Source organism: Macrobrachium rosenbergii, chromosome 43 (assembly GCF_040412425.1).
Source record: "Macrobrachium rosenbergii isolate ZJJX-2024 chromosome 43, ASM4041242v1, whole genome shotgun sequence".
NCBI lineage: Eukaryota > Metazoa > Arthropoda > Malacostraca > Decapoda > Palaemonidae > Macrobrachium > Macrobrachium rosenbergii.
Genome location: NC_089783.1, coordinates 54,316,149 through 54,331,624, shown reverse-complemented (window position 1 = coordinate 54,331,624; position 15,476 = coordinate 54,316,149). Strand labels below are relative to the sequence as shown.

At 35.9% G+C, this 15,476-nt stretch overlaps 1 protein-coding gene across 11 annotated transcripts in view; it reads left to right on the top strand.

Moving 5' to 3' along the window:
• LOC136828930 (uncharacterized) overlaps positions 1-14,746 on the top strand; it is a 161,678-nt gene extending 146,932 nt beyond the window's left edge. For all 11 annotated transcript variants that reach the window (XM_067087298.1, XM_067087296.1, XM_067087293.1 and 8 more), the window contains 2 exons: positions 6,801-6,951; positions 12,497-14,746. In XM_067087298.1, the coding sequence (XP_066943399.1) occupies positions 6,801-6,951; positions 12,497-12,646 (301 nt within the window). In that variant the 3' untranslated portion in view covers positions 12,647-14,746. The remainder of the gene's footprint in view (positions 1-6,800; positions 6,952-12,496) is intronic.
• Positions 14,747-15,476: the final 730 nt, after the last annotated feature.

The following is a 15,476-nucleotide window of genomic DNA, read 5'->3' as shown; positions in this document are numbered from 1 at the left end:
GAACAAGGCAAGCTTCCACAAGGTAAAATGCCCTTCTTTGAAGAATGAAGAAAACAGTGAATATGATGAAATTTAAGTCGGAAAATTGTAAGGTACAAAAATATCGACCTTGACATATGAATTAAACAAACATCAGAAATATGTTGAAAGTAAGGCACGGCCCAAGCCTAGTAAATAATGGGTATATGTGCAACAACTGGCTTAAGCTTAAGGCAACTAAATCTGGCATCTGAGGTGTCCCAGCCCGGCTGGGATCAGTTTCAGTATTTGAGAGGCAATTACATTTTCAGTTATACTACCCACACAGCTTTCAGGTACAGTTATATGGTACATAGAATATTTGAAATGCACCTACAATGTAAATTGCATGAACATTTCAGACAGTATACTAGAATTATACGAGTATTCATGTTTTAGTAACGATCAGGAAAATGTATTAAATACTGATTGACTTTACACTTTATTACCTGGACTATTCTTTCGAGACCTTCTTTGACACTACAGTTAATTATAAGTGCTAAAGTTGCAAATACTGAAGCTGAAAACGAACGGGATTGCTGAGGAAGAAAGAATTGACGTGTCTTGTTTCGTTGCAACAGTTTCACCTCGCTTTTGGGAATTCCCCGTAGGAGTGTAGTGCCGTCAGTGTAGACATTACTAAAGGGTGTTTAAAGCGCCCTTGGCGGATTCCAGTTCTTAGTCTTTTACTCTAGTACATCCATTCCTGCTTGCTTTCTTCCATCTTGCTCTCAGATCTCTGTAATTATTACTTCTTAGGGCAATTATGGATTTTCTCCCAGTTTCGCGTTAACTTCATTTCGTGTATGATCTGTCCAGCCAGTCCAACTCTCTTATCTGTCTTAGGCGTCGAATGGCTGATAGTGACCATTGCTTTGCAACCAGAATATATATATATATATATATATATATATATATATATATATATATATATATAATGGTGGGTGACGCCATTTTGTACTATCTCGGTAGTGTGCAGTATCCCCCCTTTTCAGCAACTTACGGATTACGTATCGATAGTCAACTCTGAAAAACTTCTCTTTCAGTGAAGTGCCGACTGGTACGGATTAAAGTAAGAACGAACTCGAACGTTGTTCATTGTGGAAGTTCCAATTTACTGCGCCTGTCGTAATAATCTTGGGTCTGTATGAATCGTTGAAGAGGATGATGCATAAGAGTTCGGTGTTGATACATATTTTGTGATTGGAGATATGGCGATTGAAGCTGTGTGTCAGATTTTACTTACAGGTATGCTACTGATTTGATGATAAGGTCTTGATCATGGTGATGCGATACTAGAACGATTAATATCTTCATTAGTAATGTGATTTGTTCTTTTTTGTGGTTTATTCCAGCCCATTGTATTTATCCCCTGTTGGTCATCAGAATCATCGTTCCTGTAGTCTTATATTTATTCATCCATATTGTAAGTCCCCTATATACCGACAAGTCAGGGAATTAATGCGTTTTGCCCCCACCATTCGTCAGTCAGGCTCTTTGCAACGAGTGCCATCGCAGTTTACTATACATGGTTGAAGAGATTTCAATTAAACTTCAAAAGTGTATTATTTATATATGTGCTTGAAGGGAGATGCGTGTCTGTCCCGTTGTCTGTGTCATTCTGCACTTGTTTCGGTGTCTATCACTCCTCATCGCGAGGTGAAATCGTACTGGGAAAAACTGCTGACTTTTCACCAAGCACACGTAAAGTAAAATGTTCATTTGTCTGCCTTTGGGAAAATGGAAATGGTGTCGTCTTCCACATTGCATTAGACGGAATGCTCGCAGAGTGCACTTGGTTGGGGATCGGTAGGAGTCTTGAATTACTGTAGCAATGTTCTCGGAATTCTTAGTATCACTTATTATATTAGTTTTTCCGATTTTCGTGTTGCCTTTTATTCTATATTGTTTTGATTATTGTCATATGTTGTGTATTCATGAATTTCTCAGCATTATTTTGGATTTGGTTGTGTTGATTTTGTCTACTGTTATCCTCCTCTGTCCTATATATTACTTCCTGTACCTGTGTCTTGTATCGTAGGGAATACTTCATACGTTCTTATTGTTTGTTCTGCACACAGTGTTCCACGTCCTCCGTTTATTGCAGTTAGTTTTCACACACATTGGATAAAGTTTTCACACACATTGGATAAAGTTTTCACACACATTGGATAATCTTGGTTTGTTTCTCGAAATTCAGCATAATTGTTCTTGTGTATCTTGGATGTCTTTATGCTTTGTCCACACTTAAAGATTGCTGAGTAAGCGTCTTTTTATTCAGTTGCGTTTTAGAAGCTTCTAACTCTTGAAAGCATCGTACAAGTTAGCTCAACATGAATGCTGTTCTGTGAAGAAATGGGAACTTGATATTGTTGATTATTTAGAGAAGTCTGTAGAGGTTTTGAATTACCCCGAGAAAAATTTGCACCTTTTTAATGGCAGTTCCCCTTTTTACCCGTCCCGCAATGGTACATCCTTTTCAACTGCGATGCATCGAGCCTAAATATCTAGTTTTCAGCGTTTGTTATACACGGTGTTGGATAGTCTTTGATGGAGTATTTTCATGAACTTCAAACGTCTCTAAGATTTGGTCATGTGCATCCTGGCTGCAGTGTTTTATTCTGAGTGAAATTAACTATATTATATATATATATATATATATATATATATATATATATATATATATATATATATATATATATATATATATATATATATATATATATATATATCATATTCAGCGATACTTCTTAATTGTAGAATGAAGTGTTTCGTAAATATAAAATGACCGTCGTTAATTAAATCAAAATAATTGTACCGGGTACTGAAATGTGAATGTATCCAAGTGAATGAAAGTATTTGTGCTGTTGAACTGATGTGTCGTTGGCACTTAAATAGAGACGTTCGAGGTGCGTAAATTGAGAAATAGCGTGAATGGAATAAGCGATTGTGATCATGTGATTTGACACTGCCCCAATCTCTGGCAATTATCTAGTTTCAGTAACGTGATCCAATAACAACTGTACTCCCCATCTAATGACTCGAAAAAAGGCAACAAAACCATACGGCACTTCTTTGCTCGTACTGAACTAATTCCTCTATAGGTCGACCTTTTTAAAGCCGAGTATTCGATTCGAGATGTGCGTGTGGATGTCGAGGGTTGAGGCTTCCTCTCGTCTGCTTGAATTTGCCTCTGAAAATTTCCCGGTTGTTACGGATTCATGAGGTTTTGGAGTCATGTTTGAGCTATCACACTTTAAGTTAAGAGTTTGCTTAGCTTTACGCATTTTCCTGTGTGTTCATTGTTTCTTTAAGTAATCTTTTGTGGAAAACAATAATAGGTATTGGGGGGATGTACCGGTAGGAATAGGAAAGAATATCTCCTTGGTTATTGTTGAGGCCTAAGGGAAATAATGAAAGTTCTGTGTTAAACCGAAAAAAAACTAAGGCAGTATTGCTTAGAGGGATGCGAATTGATGTAATGTTTTTTTTATTCATGCATGAATATATATATATATATATATATATATATATATATATATATATATATATATATATATATATATATATTATATAATGTATATAATGTATAGGGCTCCTGTAATGGTCAGTGTAAGAACATGCATCAAGTAATTGCAGCCTCCGATACAGATTTTGTAGCTTCATGATTAAAGGTAACGGCAAGATAATTTCTGAATGTTGGGTTTGCTCCTACGCTGAGAGATGACGGGGAATTTGTTGAAGGGAGTGCAGACTTGCAATCGTAGGAACGAGGGAAAGCTGTTATGGATGGTTTTGTGAAGGTAAAAGAAGAAAGGAAGCCTTATATGTCGCGAGAACAATGAAAAGAAAGTAACTAACTTATATATGTATGTGTTTGTTGTGTAACTATCGGTATTTTCATCATCAGTGACTATTAAGACGTTATTTTATATTCTGAATCAAACAAATTCTTTTCCCCTCATCAAGAGACTTTTGTGTAATTCTCTCTCAGCGAGTCTTATTCAGTAAAGTACGGCTTCTTAACCATTACCAAGACCGAGCCTTTATCTGGGTTCTCAAGTACTTCTCTCTATTTGATGTTTTCACCCTTTCTCTCGTCTCCTTCCCTTCGTTCTTATCAAGCCAGCATCAGGATAGGAGTTGGTGTGGCTATCTTGGTGGGCAAATAACTGCGTCCGCCTTCCCACTTGATGTTTCCGCCTGGCGGAATGCTCTGGGAGCATGCGCCCTCTCACATTCTTGTTGAAGATAGGTTGTTGGAGACTCATATGGGGTTTTGCTTTTCAAAGTATCAGAAGAGTCCAGTGAAGAGTTGAACGCTCTCTCTCCCCCTCTCTCTTGCATGAACGTGATCTACATTAGTTTCTTGTAACTTGCATATAAATACCTTTACTCTCTAGTTCAGGTTTTCATATGTATGCAGTCGCTCGCACTCTCTCACACATGCATTTATATATATATATGTATGCGCTCGCGCGCCCATATATATATATTCTGTGAGAGAGAGAGAGAGAGAGAGAGAGAGAGAGAGAGAGAGAGAGAGAGAGAGAGAGAGAGAGAGAGAGAGAGACCCCGACCCCTTACCCACAACCAACCAAATATCACGGTAGTCAGTTATCGCCTCTCTGACCTTATAACATTAAACGAACAGTTATCAAAACTGAGAGAGAGAGAGAGAGAGAGAGAGAGAGAGAGAGAGAGAGAGAGAGAGAGAGAGAGAGAGAGAGAATCTTCAAGTTAATTTAGACTTTTCACATTACTCTCAAGAAGTCCATACAAGGCAAATAAGAAAATTTTCACCGTATCCAACGAAGCGTCACCTGCTTGGCCAAGACTTAATAGTATGTATTTATAACTGTATGAAACAGTCCACATTGACGGGAATGGGAGAGACACTATTGATGTTGGTAATGGAAAAAGAATGTTGCACAGGGGATGTGTTCGAACGACGTGTTTCAGTGGGAGGCAGACTAAGGATATGAGAGAGAGAGAGAGAGAGAGAGAGAGAGAGAGAGAGAGAGAGAGAGAGAGAGAGAGAGAGAGTATGCAGTCTTTCCACTTGCATGTATGATACAAGGTTGATGTTAATTAGGCGTTCTTAACTTTACAAACTCAATCTTTAAGAGAAGATATATTCTCCCAGGCGGATTTTACAGGTAATATGTTTGTTCTTAAGCGTTCCACTTAAATTCTATGTAATCCCACGTTTGAAATTACCTTTTGAATGGAGGACTTGCTGTACGGCGCTCCTGAACAGAGTTGATTTGTGTGCTTAATAGGATCGAGAGCTGACGCTGTTTGTTTAGCTGCGCAATCCATTGACACCTCATCCTCTCGGTCTTTGTTTTATGGCTTCCAGTATCCACCTCAAAGAGACAGCAGGTGTTCAGATTGTTTTATGAGCTCATTTTTCTTTGCATTTCCTGTACATAATTGCTTAAGCTTTGTGTGGCTGTAACAACTCGAGGTGTTTTTATGACCATTTAACGAATCTTGCGAAAACGACGTTTAGATGTAGAGGGTTCAATATTCATGTGGACTCTCGCTCTTATATATATATATATATATATATATATATATATATATATATATATATATATATATATATATATATATATATATATATATATATATATATATATATATATATATATATATATATATATATATATATTATTAATTACATACATACCGTACCTACCTATTTTTTCCAGGAACATTTCCTCGCTCTCTCAAAAGAAGGAATCAGTTGTGATCGAAGAAACGAAAAAATTAAAACTCATGTATTTTCTTATACTTGACGGGACTTGCCATCTATTAACCCTTGCTGGATGCACGCTATGTCGGGGAGAGAGAGAGAGAGAGAGAGAAAGAGAGAGAGAGAGAGAGAGAGAGAGAGAGAGAATCCGTTCACAAATATCACGGTATGAAGGTAAATATCGATCAAATCCGCCAGCATTGGCTATGTCAATGAAGGTGTCAGTTGCGGCCTCCTGATTCAACGACGCGTGAATCTCTCGCTCGAGTTGTGAAGTCACTTTTATTCTTCTCGTGTGTAACCTTATCGAAAGATCGATTTGAACATGCAGTGGGTACACACCGCCACAGCCGTGTCCGTTTTTCGGGGCCTCGAAAGGTCTCCTCTTGTGCTGCGTTTTGGAATGGGTCTCACGGCTGCGGATGGTTCTTTAACGGTCATGTTGGGCGGCCAAAGGGTCATTACTCACTCTCTCTCTCTCTCCCCCCCACACAGAAATGTTCTTTTTTTTTTTTTTTGATTAGGAACATGTGCCCTTACAGTGCGGCACAAAAATGACTCTCGAGTGATTTGTATTTCGCATAATCGATGGCTGACGTTTTATCTTCTGGGTATATTTTTGTCAAGGCACTGAAATCGCTTAGTAGCAATATATAATATCATTCTTTACCAGTGTTTTGGAGAGTTGCCAACTTCGAAGCTAAAATTTAGCGGTATAAGGATTTTTCAAGGAGGAACCTCCTTGGTATTTGTATGTTACATTTTTGCACTGTAGTTTTACTCAGGTTACATACAGGTTACAATAGATATAAGCTACAAAATCACGATAGGTATTGTATAACGACGTATGCATCCCGTGTTTGGCATTCAGCAGAAATTACATTCTTTGCGGATTAACTGCTTTTAATAAATTATGATAATTCTCCTTATCGGTTTTATTGACGGCCACTCCAAATTTAAAAAGAATTAACAATTGTATTTTTCCTAGAGTGTTGTTTCTAATCTGTTCCTTTTGTTTCAGGTATCAAAAAACAGCCGGTGCAATTGGTGCCGTAGGTGAGAAGACCTCCTCACTGTTCGGTGGCATTGGTGCCAAATTCGGCCAGTTGAAGGAGACTCCCACGTTCAAATCCTTCGAGGAACGTGTAGGTGGTGTCTACAGCGCCGCCAGGGTGAGTCAAAAGGATCAAAAGTGTTGGATTCTTAGAGCTTAGTCGTAATCACGTTTCACTTGCGCCTGCGGAATGTTTTGGATTCGAGGGTGTGCGTGTCTTCAGTCAGTGATGACAAAAAAATATTATATATATAAAATATATAAGGGGATTCTGTGTTGCATCAGTGATGTTATGTTGTCGTGGTGGTGATGGGAATGGCTGCAGACGACAACAAAGTCTTGTGATGTGATGATTACAGATTGTTTGTGATATATTTGACTTTTGTGCCGTGTTGTGTGTGCCTTTGTTTGGGATGTTCGGTGTTAGGCTAGGCAAGAGTTGAAAGCCGTGCAAGTGGTGGTTGCATAGTATGAAGGGCGTATAGGTGCAGACTATCACCTTTAAATTTTGGAGGGGAGAATGCCACATCACGAGAGGTAGAACACTCGGCAGATGAGGGAGAAATTGGGGAAGGGAGGAGTTGGGTATTGTGTAAGATTGTCCATAAAACCTTGGGACTGTCTTGGTAATAAGTTAAACTCCAAAATAAGAGGGCACTTTCTTAATTTGTTGAGAGAGAGAGAGAGAGAGAGAGAGAGAGAGAGAGAGAGAGAGAGAGAGAGAGAGAGAGAGAGAGAGAGAGAGAGAGAGAGACTTTAAATAATGAATGAGAAATTTAGAGAGAATGAATTTAGTGAAATACTGAGATCCATAAATTAAGTGCACTCCCGTAATCATAAGGGAATTTGGGTATAGAAAAGAGAAAACTATCAGGAAAACTGGGTATAGAAAAGAGAGAACTATCAGGAAAACTGGGTATAGAAAAGAGAGAACTATCAGGAAAACTGGGTATAGAAAAGAGAGAACTATCAGGAAAACTAAGTAACTCAAAAGACAGGAGTGAGAGAGTTTTGTCATGAAATCTCCTAGCATTGCGTGGAATGGAATGTTGTAGTACAGTATAGTAGCATGCTTAGAAAATTTCATTATTGTGAAGACTATAACGTTGATGGTTGTAAGGGGTTTGTTTGCAATGGACAGTTTATGGTTTAGAAAGTTTCGTTTGCTGCAGTTGTGACAGTTGATGTTAGTCTTGTATATACTGTATTTTTGTTTTAGATTTGAGAGATTTATATTTAAACTTGTGCCATTGCATCTGTCACTTTTGCTCCTTTTTTTTTTGTCCTTGTTTTGTATGGGGTAACAGCTCTTGGGGTCAGCTGTCTTAAACATGTTACAGTATAAAATTTTCTTGGGCACAGGACAGTGAACCTAACAGGTCTTTTCTCATATTTCCATGGCATCATCGCACCTTCCAGGGAACCGTAAGACACACAATTTCCAGCTTGACGCTAATTTAAAAAAAAAAAAAGCATTATTATTATTAATTAAGAGTAAGCTAGAAATAGTCAAGATGAACGACGGCTGAATGTGGTTGTTGAGTCATTTCTTTAGCACTGTGGCCTGTCACTTTCTCCTTATTTCTATTTTCTCTCTCTTTAACAGTTTCTTGTTACTCGAGCATTTTTTTATGTTTGATCTTTCTGCACGCACTTTAATGCTCCCTTTCCCTTCCCCTCCCTCTCCTATTGTGCATAATTTACACCTACAGTACATACAACAACAAAATGTATACCATAAAGTACAAAACAAGCCTCCTTACTGATGTAAATACCATAGCATGTGTTTAAATGTTGTCAAATACAGAGGATACAGTAATGTAGTTAATTTTCTGCTTGTATAGTGGAAAGATTCAGTGTCAGTCGACTTTGGCCTATATAGAAAGATAAGTGTCAATAATACTATATTTGTCGGTGAGTCTGCTGCAATTGTATTGGCTTCTGATTTAGGAAGATGCTTTATGATTTTTTTTTATCTTATTCAACGCTTAAGAGGAAAGTTAAGTTACATTTAACTGTATGGAAATTGAAATGATTGGTATATATTGATAACATTTATGAATGAACCTGATTTAGATGATATAGAATGCATATCTGCTTGCAATTTAAAAAATGACTAAGAATGCTTAATGTTTAATAACTGAGAATCGAAAACTATGAGTGAAATCACTGAATTAGCTGCAACTTTAAACTTTTAGTATTTAGAGTAGTGCAGTGTAATTAAAAGGTATTTGTCCCTTAGTTTTATAAGTCAAGTACTGTACTGTGGGCTACATCACAGCTTAGTCTTTGCATCATGTTTTAAAATAAACAGCTTCTAAATACAACATTGCCCAAGCCTTTAAAAGTGCGCAGACCATTTATTCATGTATCCGTATCGTGGTAAATCATCTGGCTGTCGTCATGTAACGTAATTAAAGCTTTAAATTTTCAAAGCTGATAGACGTTCTTTAATTTGCTTTGTGCTGGAACAGGTTTTATGATGCACAGGTTCATTTCTAGATCCTTTATCAATTTTCAATTAATGCTTTGTTCGTTGTTGTCAAAAATATAATAGTGCATGTTTTTCAAGGAAGTACCCAACATCACTGCAACTATTTGTTATATAGCCACAGTTTAAATACTGAGAATCTGTATAAATGTGACACCAGCTGATTTTAGTATAGCCTCTTTTGAGCTTACGGTACAAACACTTCCAGCTAACCCACGGGTGGCGGCTGTAAAGCCAAAGTACATTACTTAGCTATTGTATACAGTATTGTATGATTTTTAGTGTCTGCTTTTTAGTCATAAATGTTTGGAAAACACCAATTTGACTCAGTTTTGTTAGTTCTGCCTTATCGAGGAATGTTAGAATATAAACTGTAGAGACCAGTTTTATAATCAGGATAATTTTGGTGTTATAACAGCAGCTTTCAGTTGTGTTATAACATTACCATTGATTATGAAAATCTGAAGGTTCATTATGAAGCAGTTTCTTTAGCAGCCCATAAGTGTCCTGAAATATTTATACAGTACCATTTGTACTTGTGACATTTGTTCATCCATCTTGGGTTTGCATCTAGTTAAAAGGAAATTGGTTTAAACAGACATTATATGTATTGACATCACATTATTAACATTTAGCAATCCCAGTTATGTACTTTTTTTTTATTGCAGCTGGTTATATCTTAATAGTGTAGTGAGTTACACTAGACTTGGTAAATTGCTGCTGTATTTTTGACAATCCTTTGATTGTAGCTAATTTACTTTCCAATGTTGTTCATCTTTTGTTGATTTCTCTCACATCAGAATGGTGTGGTATTTTTATGTTTCAATCTCTTTATTAAGGTTAAAACCTTTCTTTTGTCCTTCACTTTAAGACAGTCACATATGTGATTGAGGCCATTACAGATTTCATTACATTTCCTGGTATAATTTTTATGCTGTAAGGATTTGAAGTAAAACTGTAATATTTAAGGATTTGTATTTTGTACTGGTATGACTCATATTTTTCGTATGACACAGCAGATGAAAAGCACCAAGAGGACGGTGTTGGCTATTTTTTCCGATTTCTTTTAGATTCAGTATTTCTGTGAGCATTTGATTTTAAAAAGCTATTCATAATTAATTAATATCAATGGAGCAGTTCAGGAATTTCATTCTAGATTTTGTATTTTAATTTGCAATGCCAGATTATTTGATATGTGGTCAGTTAATCAGTCAGTTCTAGCAGTTGTCATTACTTACAGGCAGATATACAATCTCTATTCATTGAAACAAAATGATAAATTTAGGTCACTTTTCATTTTATTGCATTAAAAGTAGTCATGGGTTGAAAAGTTGAACCTCCCTTACTTTCATTGTTTTCAAGGCTAGGAATATGATCCCCTTCAATATAAAGTTGTACACGTCGAGCACGGAGATAGAGAAGTCTTGTGTCAGTGGCTTCATCTGCTTGTTGCTACCCCACATTGCTAGAAATAATTCAGAATTTGCTACAGGTGCATTTTTGAACAAGAAATGTAATCTAAATTTGTAACCAGCTAATTTCCAGTATGTGCTAATGCATGAAGAATTCCCTTGCTGCCTACTATTGGATATTTATTGTACATGAAAGCTTTTGTGTTACGAATATTTAGTTTAAATTGCCTTAGGGCAAGAGTGCTCTTGAATATTATAAGTGTCAGACTGTTACTAAAGATTGGTAGCTTCTCAGTCTGTAGCTTTGATTTCCTTCCCATATCTGAGTTATTTCAATTGAGACACTGTGATCACTTAATTTTTCAAATTTCCTTATAATACTTAGTTCTTGTTAAGGCCATATATTTATAGCAAGAGGCACTGTATTTTTAACATGCATGGAAATTAATTCCAAAAGGGGTATTTTGTAATTTGAATGAAAGCTTGTTCATGGATAGACTTGAAGTTTCATTAATAAAATGGCATGTTTAGTAAAAAGGAAACCTTTCTGAATAGCTCTAGGAAATAAGATTTTATTCTAAAATAGGTTTGTTTAGATATATCTCATTAAGGAATGTCTAACACTTAATTTAACACTTAATTACTGCAAGAATCATTGCAACTTATGCAGACTCTAGGTTTCCAAATGCTTGGTTACTTTTTGAGTTGCAGAAAGTCAGTGAAAAAACTTAGTCCAAGCTATAAGATTTTCTAATTTTATATGCAGACTTAAAATTTACTAGAGTAGAAAAGCCTCAAGTATTACTTCATAAGGTGAAATTTTAGGTAATGATGGAAGTATTGACATTACAGCAACTAAGTTGTGTCAGCACTTAATAATTTTAATAATTTTTGACAATGTTACTGTGTTTGTAAATTATGCCATGTTGTTTCTACAAATACATGTACAGTACTTCCAGACAGTATCACATTGATGCACAGTATAGGAAGACAAGATAACCTTTTTTCTGATTCTAACTTTGCTGCATTCTTTTTCTCTTTCAAGTTTATTTTAGTGTTATCTGTCATCCAAACTTGACTCTCAACTTGCAGCTCTTACTGGGTATGCTTAGGAATGAATTGTATTTGGGGATACTCTTTTATGAGACTGATAAAATTTGACTGATTTTGTGCATATGTTAAGTACAGTACCATATTTGCAAGGATTTTTTTCATATAATAATAATAATTAAGTAACAGTATACAAGCTAGGTGCCCCTGGTTGGTATCTTCATGTACAAAACAAATAGTATTCAGTGTTGTATGACAATACCGTAGCATAATTTGAGAAATGCTTCCATAGTGATACAGTGTAATTGCAGTGTTCAGGAACAGTAGCTGTTCATTTTATTTTACAAGCTGCCAGAAATCCACCACCAAACTTCAATATAGACATTGTACTCACGGATGACTCTTGATAAATCAAATCATATACTTAAAGATTAGAAATTGGTAAAGTAATTCTTCATCCTGCCTGTTGTCCATATTCAAAAATGGAAACTTTACAGTGCTTTATTTTTGAAGAAAGATCACCCACTTGTTATGCTTGGAATCGAGTTTTTAACATTTTTAACAAGGCCACGGTTGCTAAGTGGCTGATTATGAACCTGTTGATAAGTTTATCATAATGGCATGTTATAATGAATGAATAATAGCTCGATTTTTAGAACTTTTTATAAACAATTTGATTTTTTTTACTCTCATTAATAAATCATTTTCAGACTCGTATGGGTGGCTCCGGTTCCAACTCCACGCAGGACTTTGAGGAAGCCTTGAAGGAAGCCGAGGGAGAAAAGGCAGCTGCCAATGGCGGCACAGTGCCTACTTCGACCACTCCCGGAACTGAAGTCAGCCAGCCAGCTGCTTCTTAAACCCTTTCGTGCACCGTTCACTGCCACCATACCACTTGCACTTTGCCACTCTCACAGCACCCCATCACCAAAGTTACTATGTTGATAGAGAAGAGAATGATGAGAATTAAAAAAATATATACATCTGACTAAAGTGGCTCCTCTAGTCAGTCCATGGTTTGACTTCAAAAGTTTTTGCCTCTAGTTCATATATGTAATATGTTCAAAGGTAAGTCTTAATATAATAAATAATAATAATAATAATGATAATACAGGAATAGCATTTGTGAATCTTGTTGATATTGTAATATTAATTTAGTGTTCCAATTAAAAGTAATTGTGGATGTCCATTAGGCAGCAAATGGTACTCATCTCTTACCAGAAGTTTGGAGTCCTTATGTCTTCTTATAGAGAAAACACCTTAGGCATTATAAGAATAAGCTTTGAGAGATTAGGGCATGATTATTTTCTATAAAAGCAGCTTCATGAGAATAGAGCATAATTATTTTTGGGCGTAGGTCTTTAGTATATATTCATAAGAGGACAATATCATTTTCCCTCTTGTTATTTTGACCTTAGTCAAGTTACGAAGAGATTGAGTAGTTATGGTTCCATAACTGCCAGTTTGTTCTTAACAAGTGATAGGAATGCTCTACAGACTTTTAGACACTGTTTTGAAGAGTAATTTTTTGTAGGATCATCTTGGAAAATAACTGAAAGCCTACAGCATACTGTAAAAGAACATTAAAATTAATTCTGTTATAGTTTGCTTCCAATGTAAACATGATTAGCCTTTTAAGTTCAAAGCTTCATGAAAAACTTAAGGTTTATGTTCCTGCAGTTTTCAATGTATCAGCATTATGGTGCATTCTTTGTGTGGTTACAGGTGTAGCTAGCTTAGGTACTCATTATTCATAGGCTTATTTGTATGATCCTGTATAACAAAAATTATGAAAGCTGTTAAATCATGGTTGATACATTTCATGAATAAAAAAAGTGAGATGCTGGGCTTCACACCATTACTGCAAGCAAGTTTACTTTAGAATGTTGTATGTTGTTCATATCATAGGTTATTACTAATTGAAGATGTGATGATGAATGATATGCCCTTGAATCTCCAGTGGTGTTAATTATTCTCTTTCTTATGATTAGGTGGTGTGAATATTCCTTTATATTTTCTTGAGAGTACTTTTAGTGAAGGTATATTTAGTATATTTAGTGGGATATAGGTGCATTATGCTGTTTTTGTATACAAAAAAATCTCTTAGGAATATCTTATGTTTCATAACTGTATTTGTAAATCAGGATTTAGATGAGGGGTTTTGCTGCAATAGGAACTTCAGTGTTAAGAAACGATCTGGAGATGGGGTGTCTCTTCCTCTCATGGTCTTGTCAAGTGATGGGAATTTGAATCTCCTCCTTTTCTATGGAAGGAAACAGTTCCTATGACTAGACATCACCAATTCAATCTGTATGGCTATGAAGAATCATAGTACATTACCCTTCCAGTGTATATAGAGGAAATAGTTTTTTTTTTTTTTTTTGGTCCCCCAAATGGCATTGCATGTTCATAGGGGACAGATTTATCAGCTTGAGGATAAAATGGGTTTTATCATTTTTTTGATGGAAAACAAAATCTTTGTAGTTTATTCTCCCCTCATCCCCTTACATCAATTTAATGATTGAACTGTACCCAAAGTTATGATAATGTGACATTCCCAGGATAGTCTATAGGTAACACTCCAGGTTTGCATGTACACATTCATAGGTTTATAAACTATGCTTAGAAAATAGTGCAGTACAACAAAGTAAGTTCACTTGGATTTTTATTCTCTGATTCCTCTGTTAAACAATGCTTGTTGCTTGTAAGACTGAAGTTTACATGCTAGGTTTGTACTTATATAGCAGTATTAGAACTTTGAAATATTGTATAGTTATGTAATGAAGATTGATTTGGCCATTGTTTTTGCAATGATGAGTTTTAAATTCTGTTATTTATGGGTGTCAATTGACCTGGAGTTGTACCCTATATAATGCATATTGAATTAGGGGAACATAAAGATGGTTGTTGTTTTTGCTGTTGTATTCCAAGTTATTTGAAATGTAGTTACAACATGAAAATGGACTCGTTATTTTCCTGTTTCTGTTTTAACAATATAACCCATTGCTGGAGAATTATGGTATTTTTGGAGACAAGACCAAAACTTAAATGATTTAAGTTGCAAGAGTGCCAGAAAACAATAAATGTGCACTGCTAATTACAACTGCAAGTTGATAGGTATAGAAAAGTTAAAAAGAAAGGAGGAAAATCAGAAAAGGTCATATAACAGTATTTTTGTTCCTAGAAAGGTCAGGTAATTATCTTTTCAACTGAGCCTAACTGAATACTATACTACTGGAATACCAGAAGAGTGTTCTGAAATGGGTTAATAACACAAAGGGCTGGTCATAGTAGAAGCAATATCTCTTAAATGGAGCCATCTTCAGTGTAAAATCTATAAAGCCTGCCTTGTGTCTGTGAGTGTCTTGTTATTGTTTAATTTCTCAATGGTTTACTATAAGCTGGTTCACCAAGGTAGATTTTTCGGCCTACGAGACGTTTGTTTGGCGGCCTCTGATTGGCTGGTACCGGGAGGTGGGCGGCTCGCTCACTGTCTCATTTTTACGTCTGTAGCTCACAAAACTAGCAGTATGTTTATATTTCTTCACATATCTCACGTTTTGCACAAGATAGGAAAGTTTTGGTTATACCATAGGATTCGGTATTAATTGTACAACTAAATCAAGATTTCCTGAAATCAATAAAATAAAACACAAAGGAATTACAATGAGTAAAAGTGAAGAGAGAAGC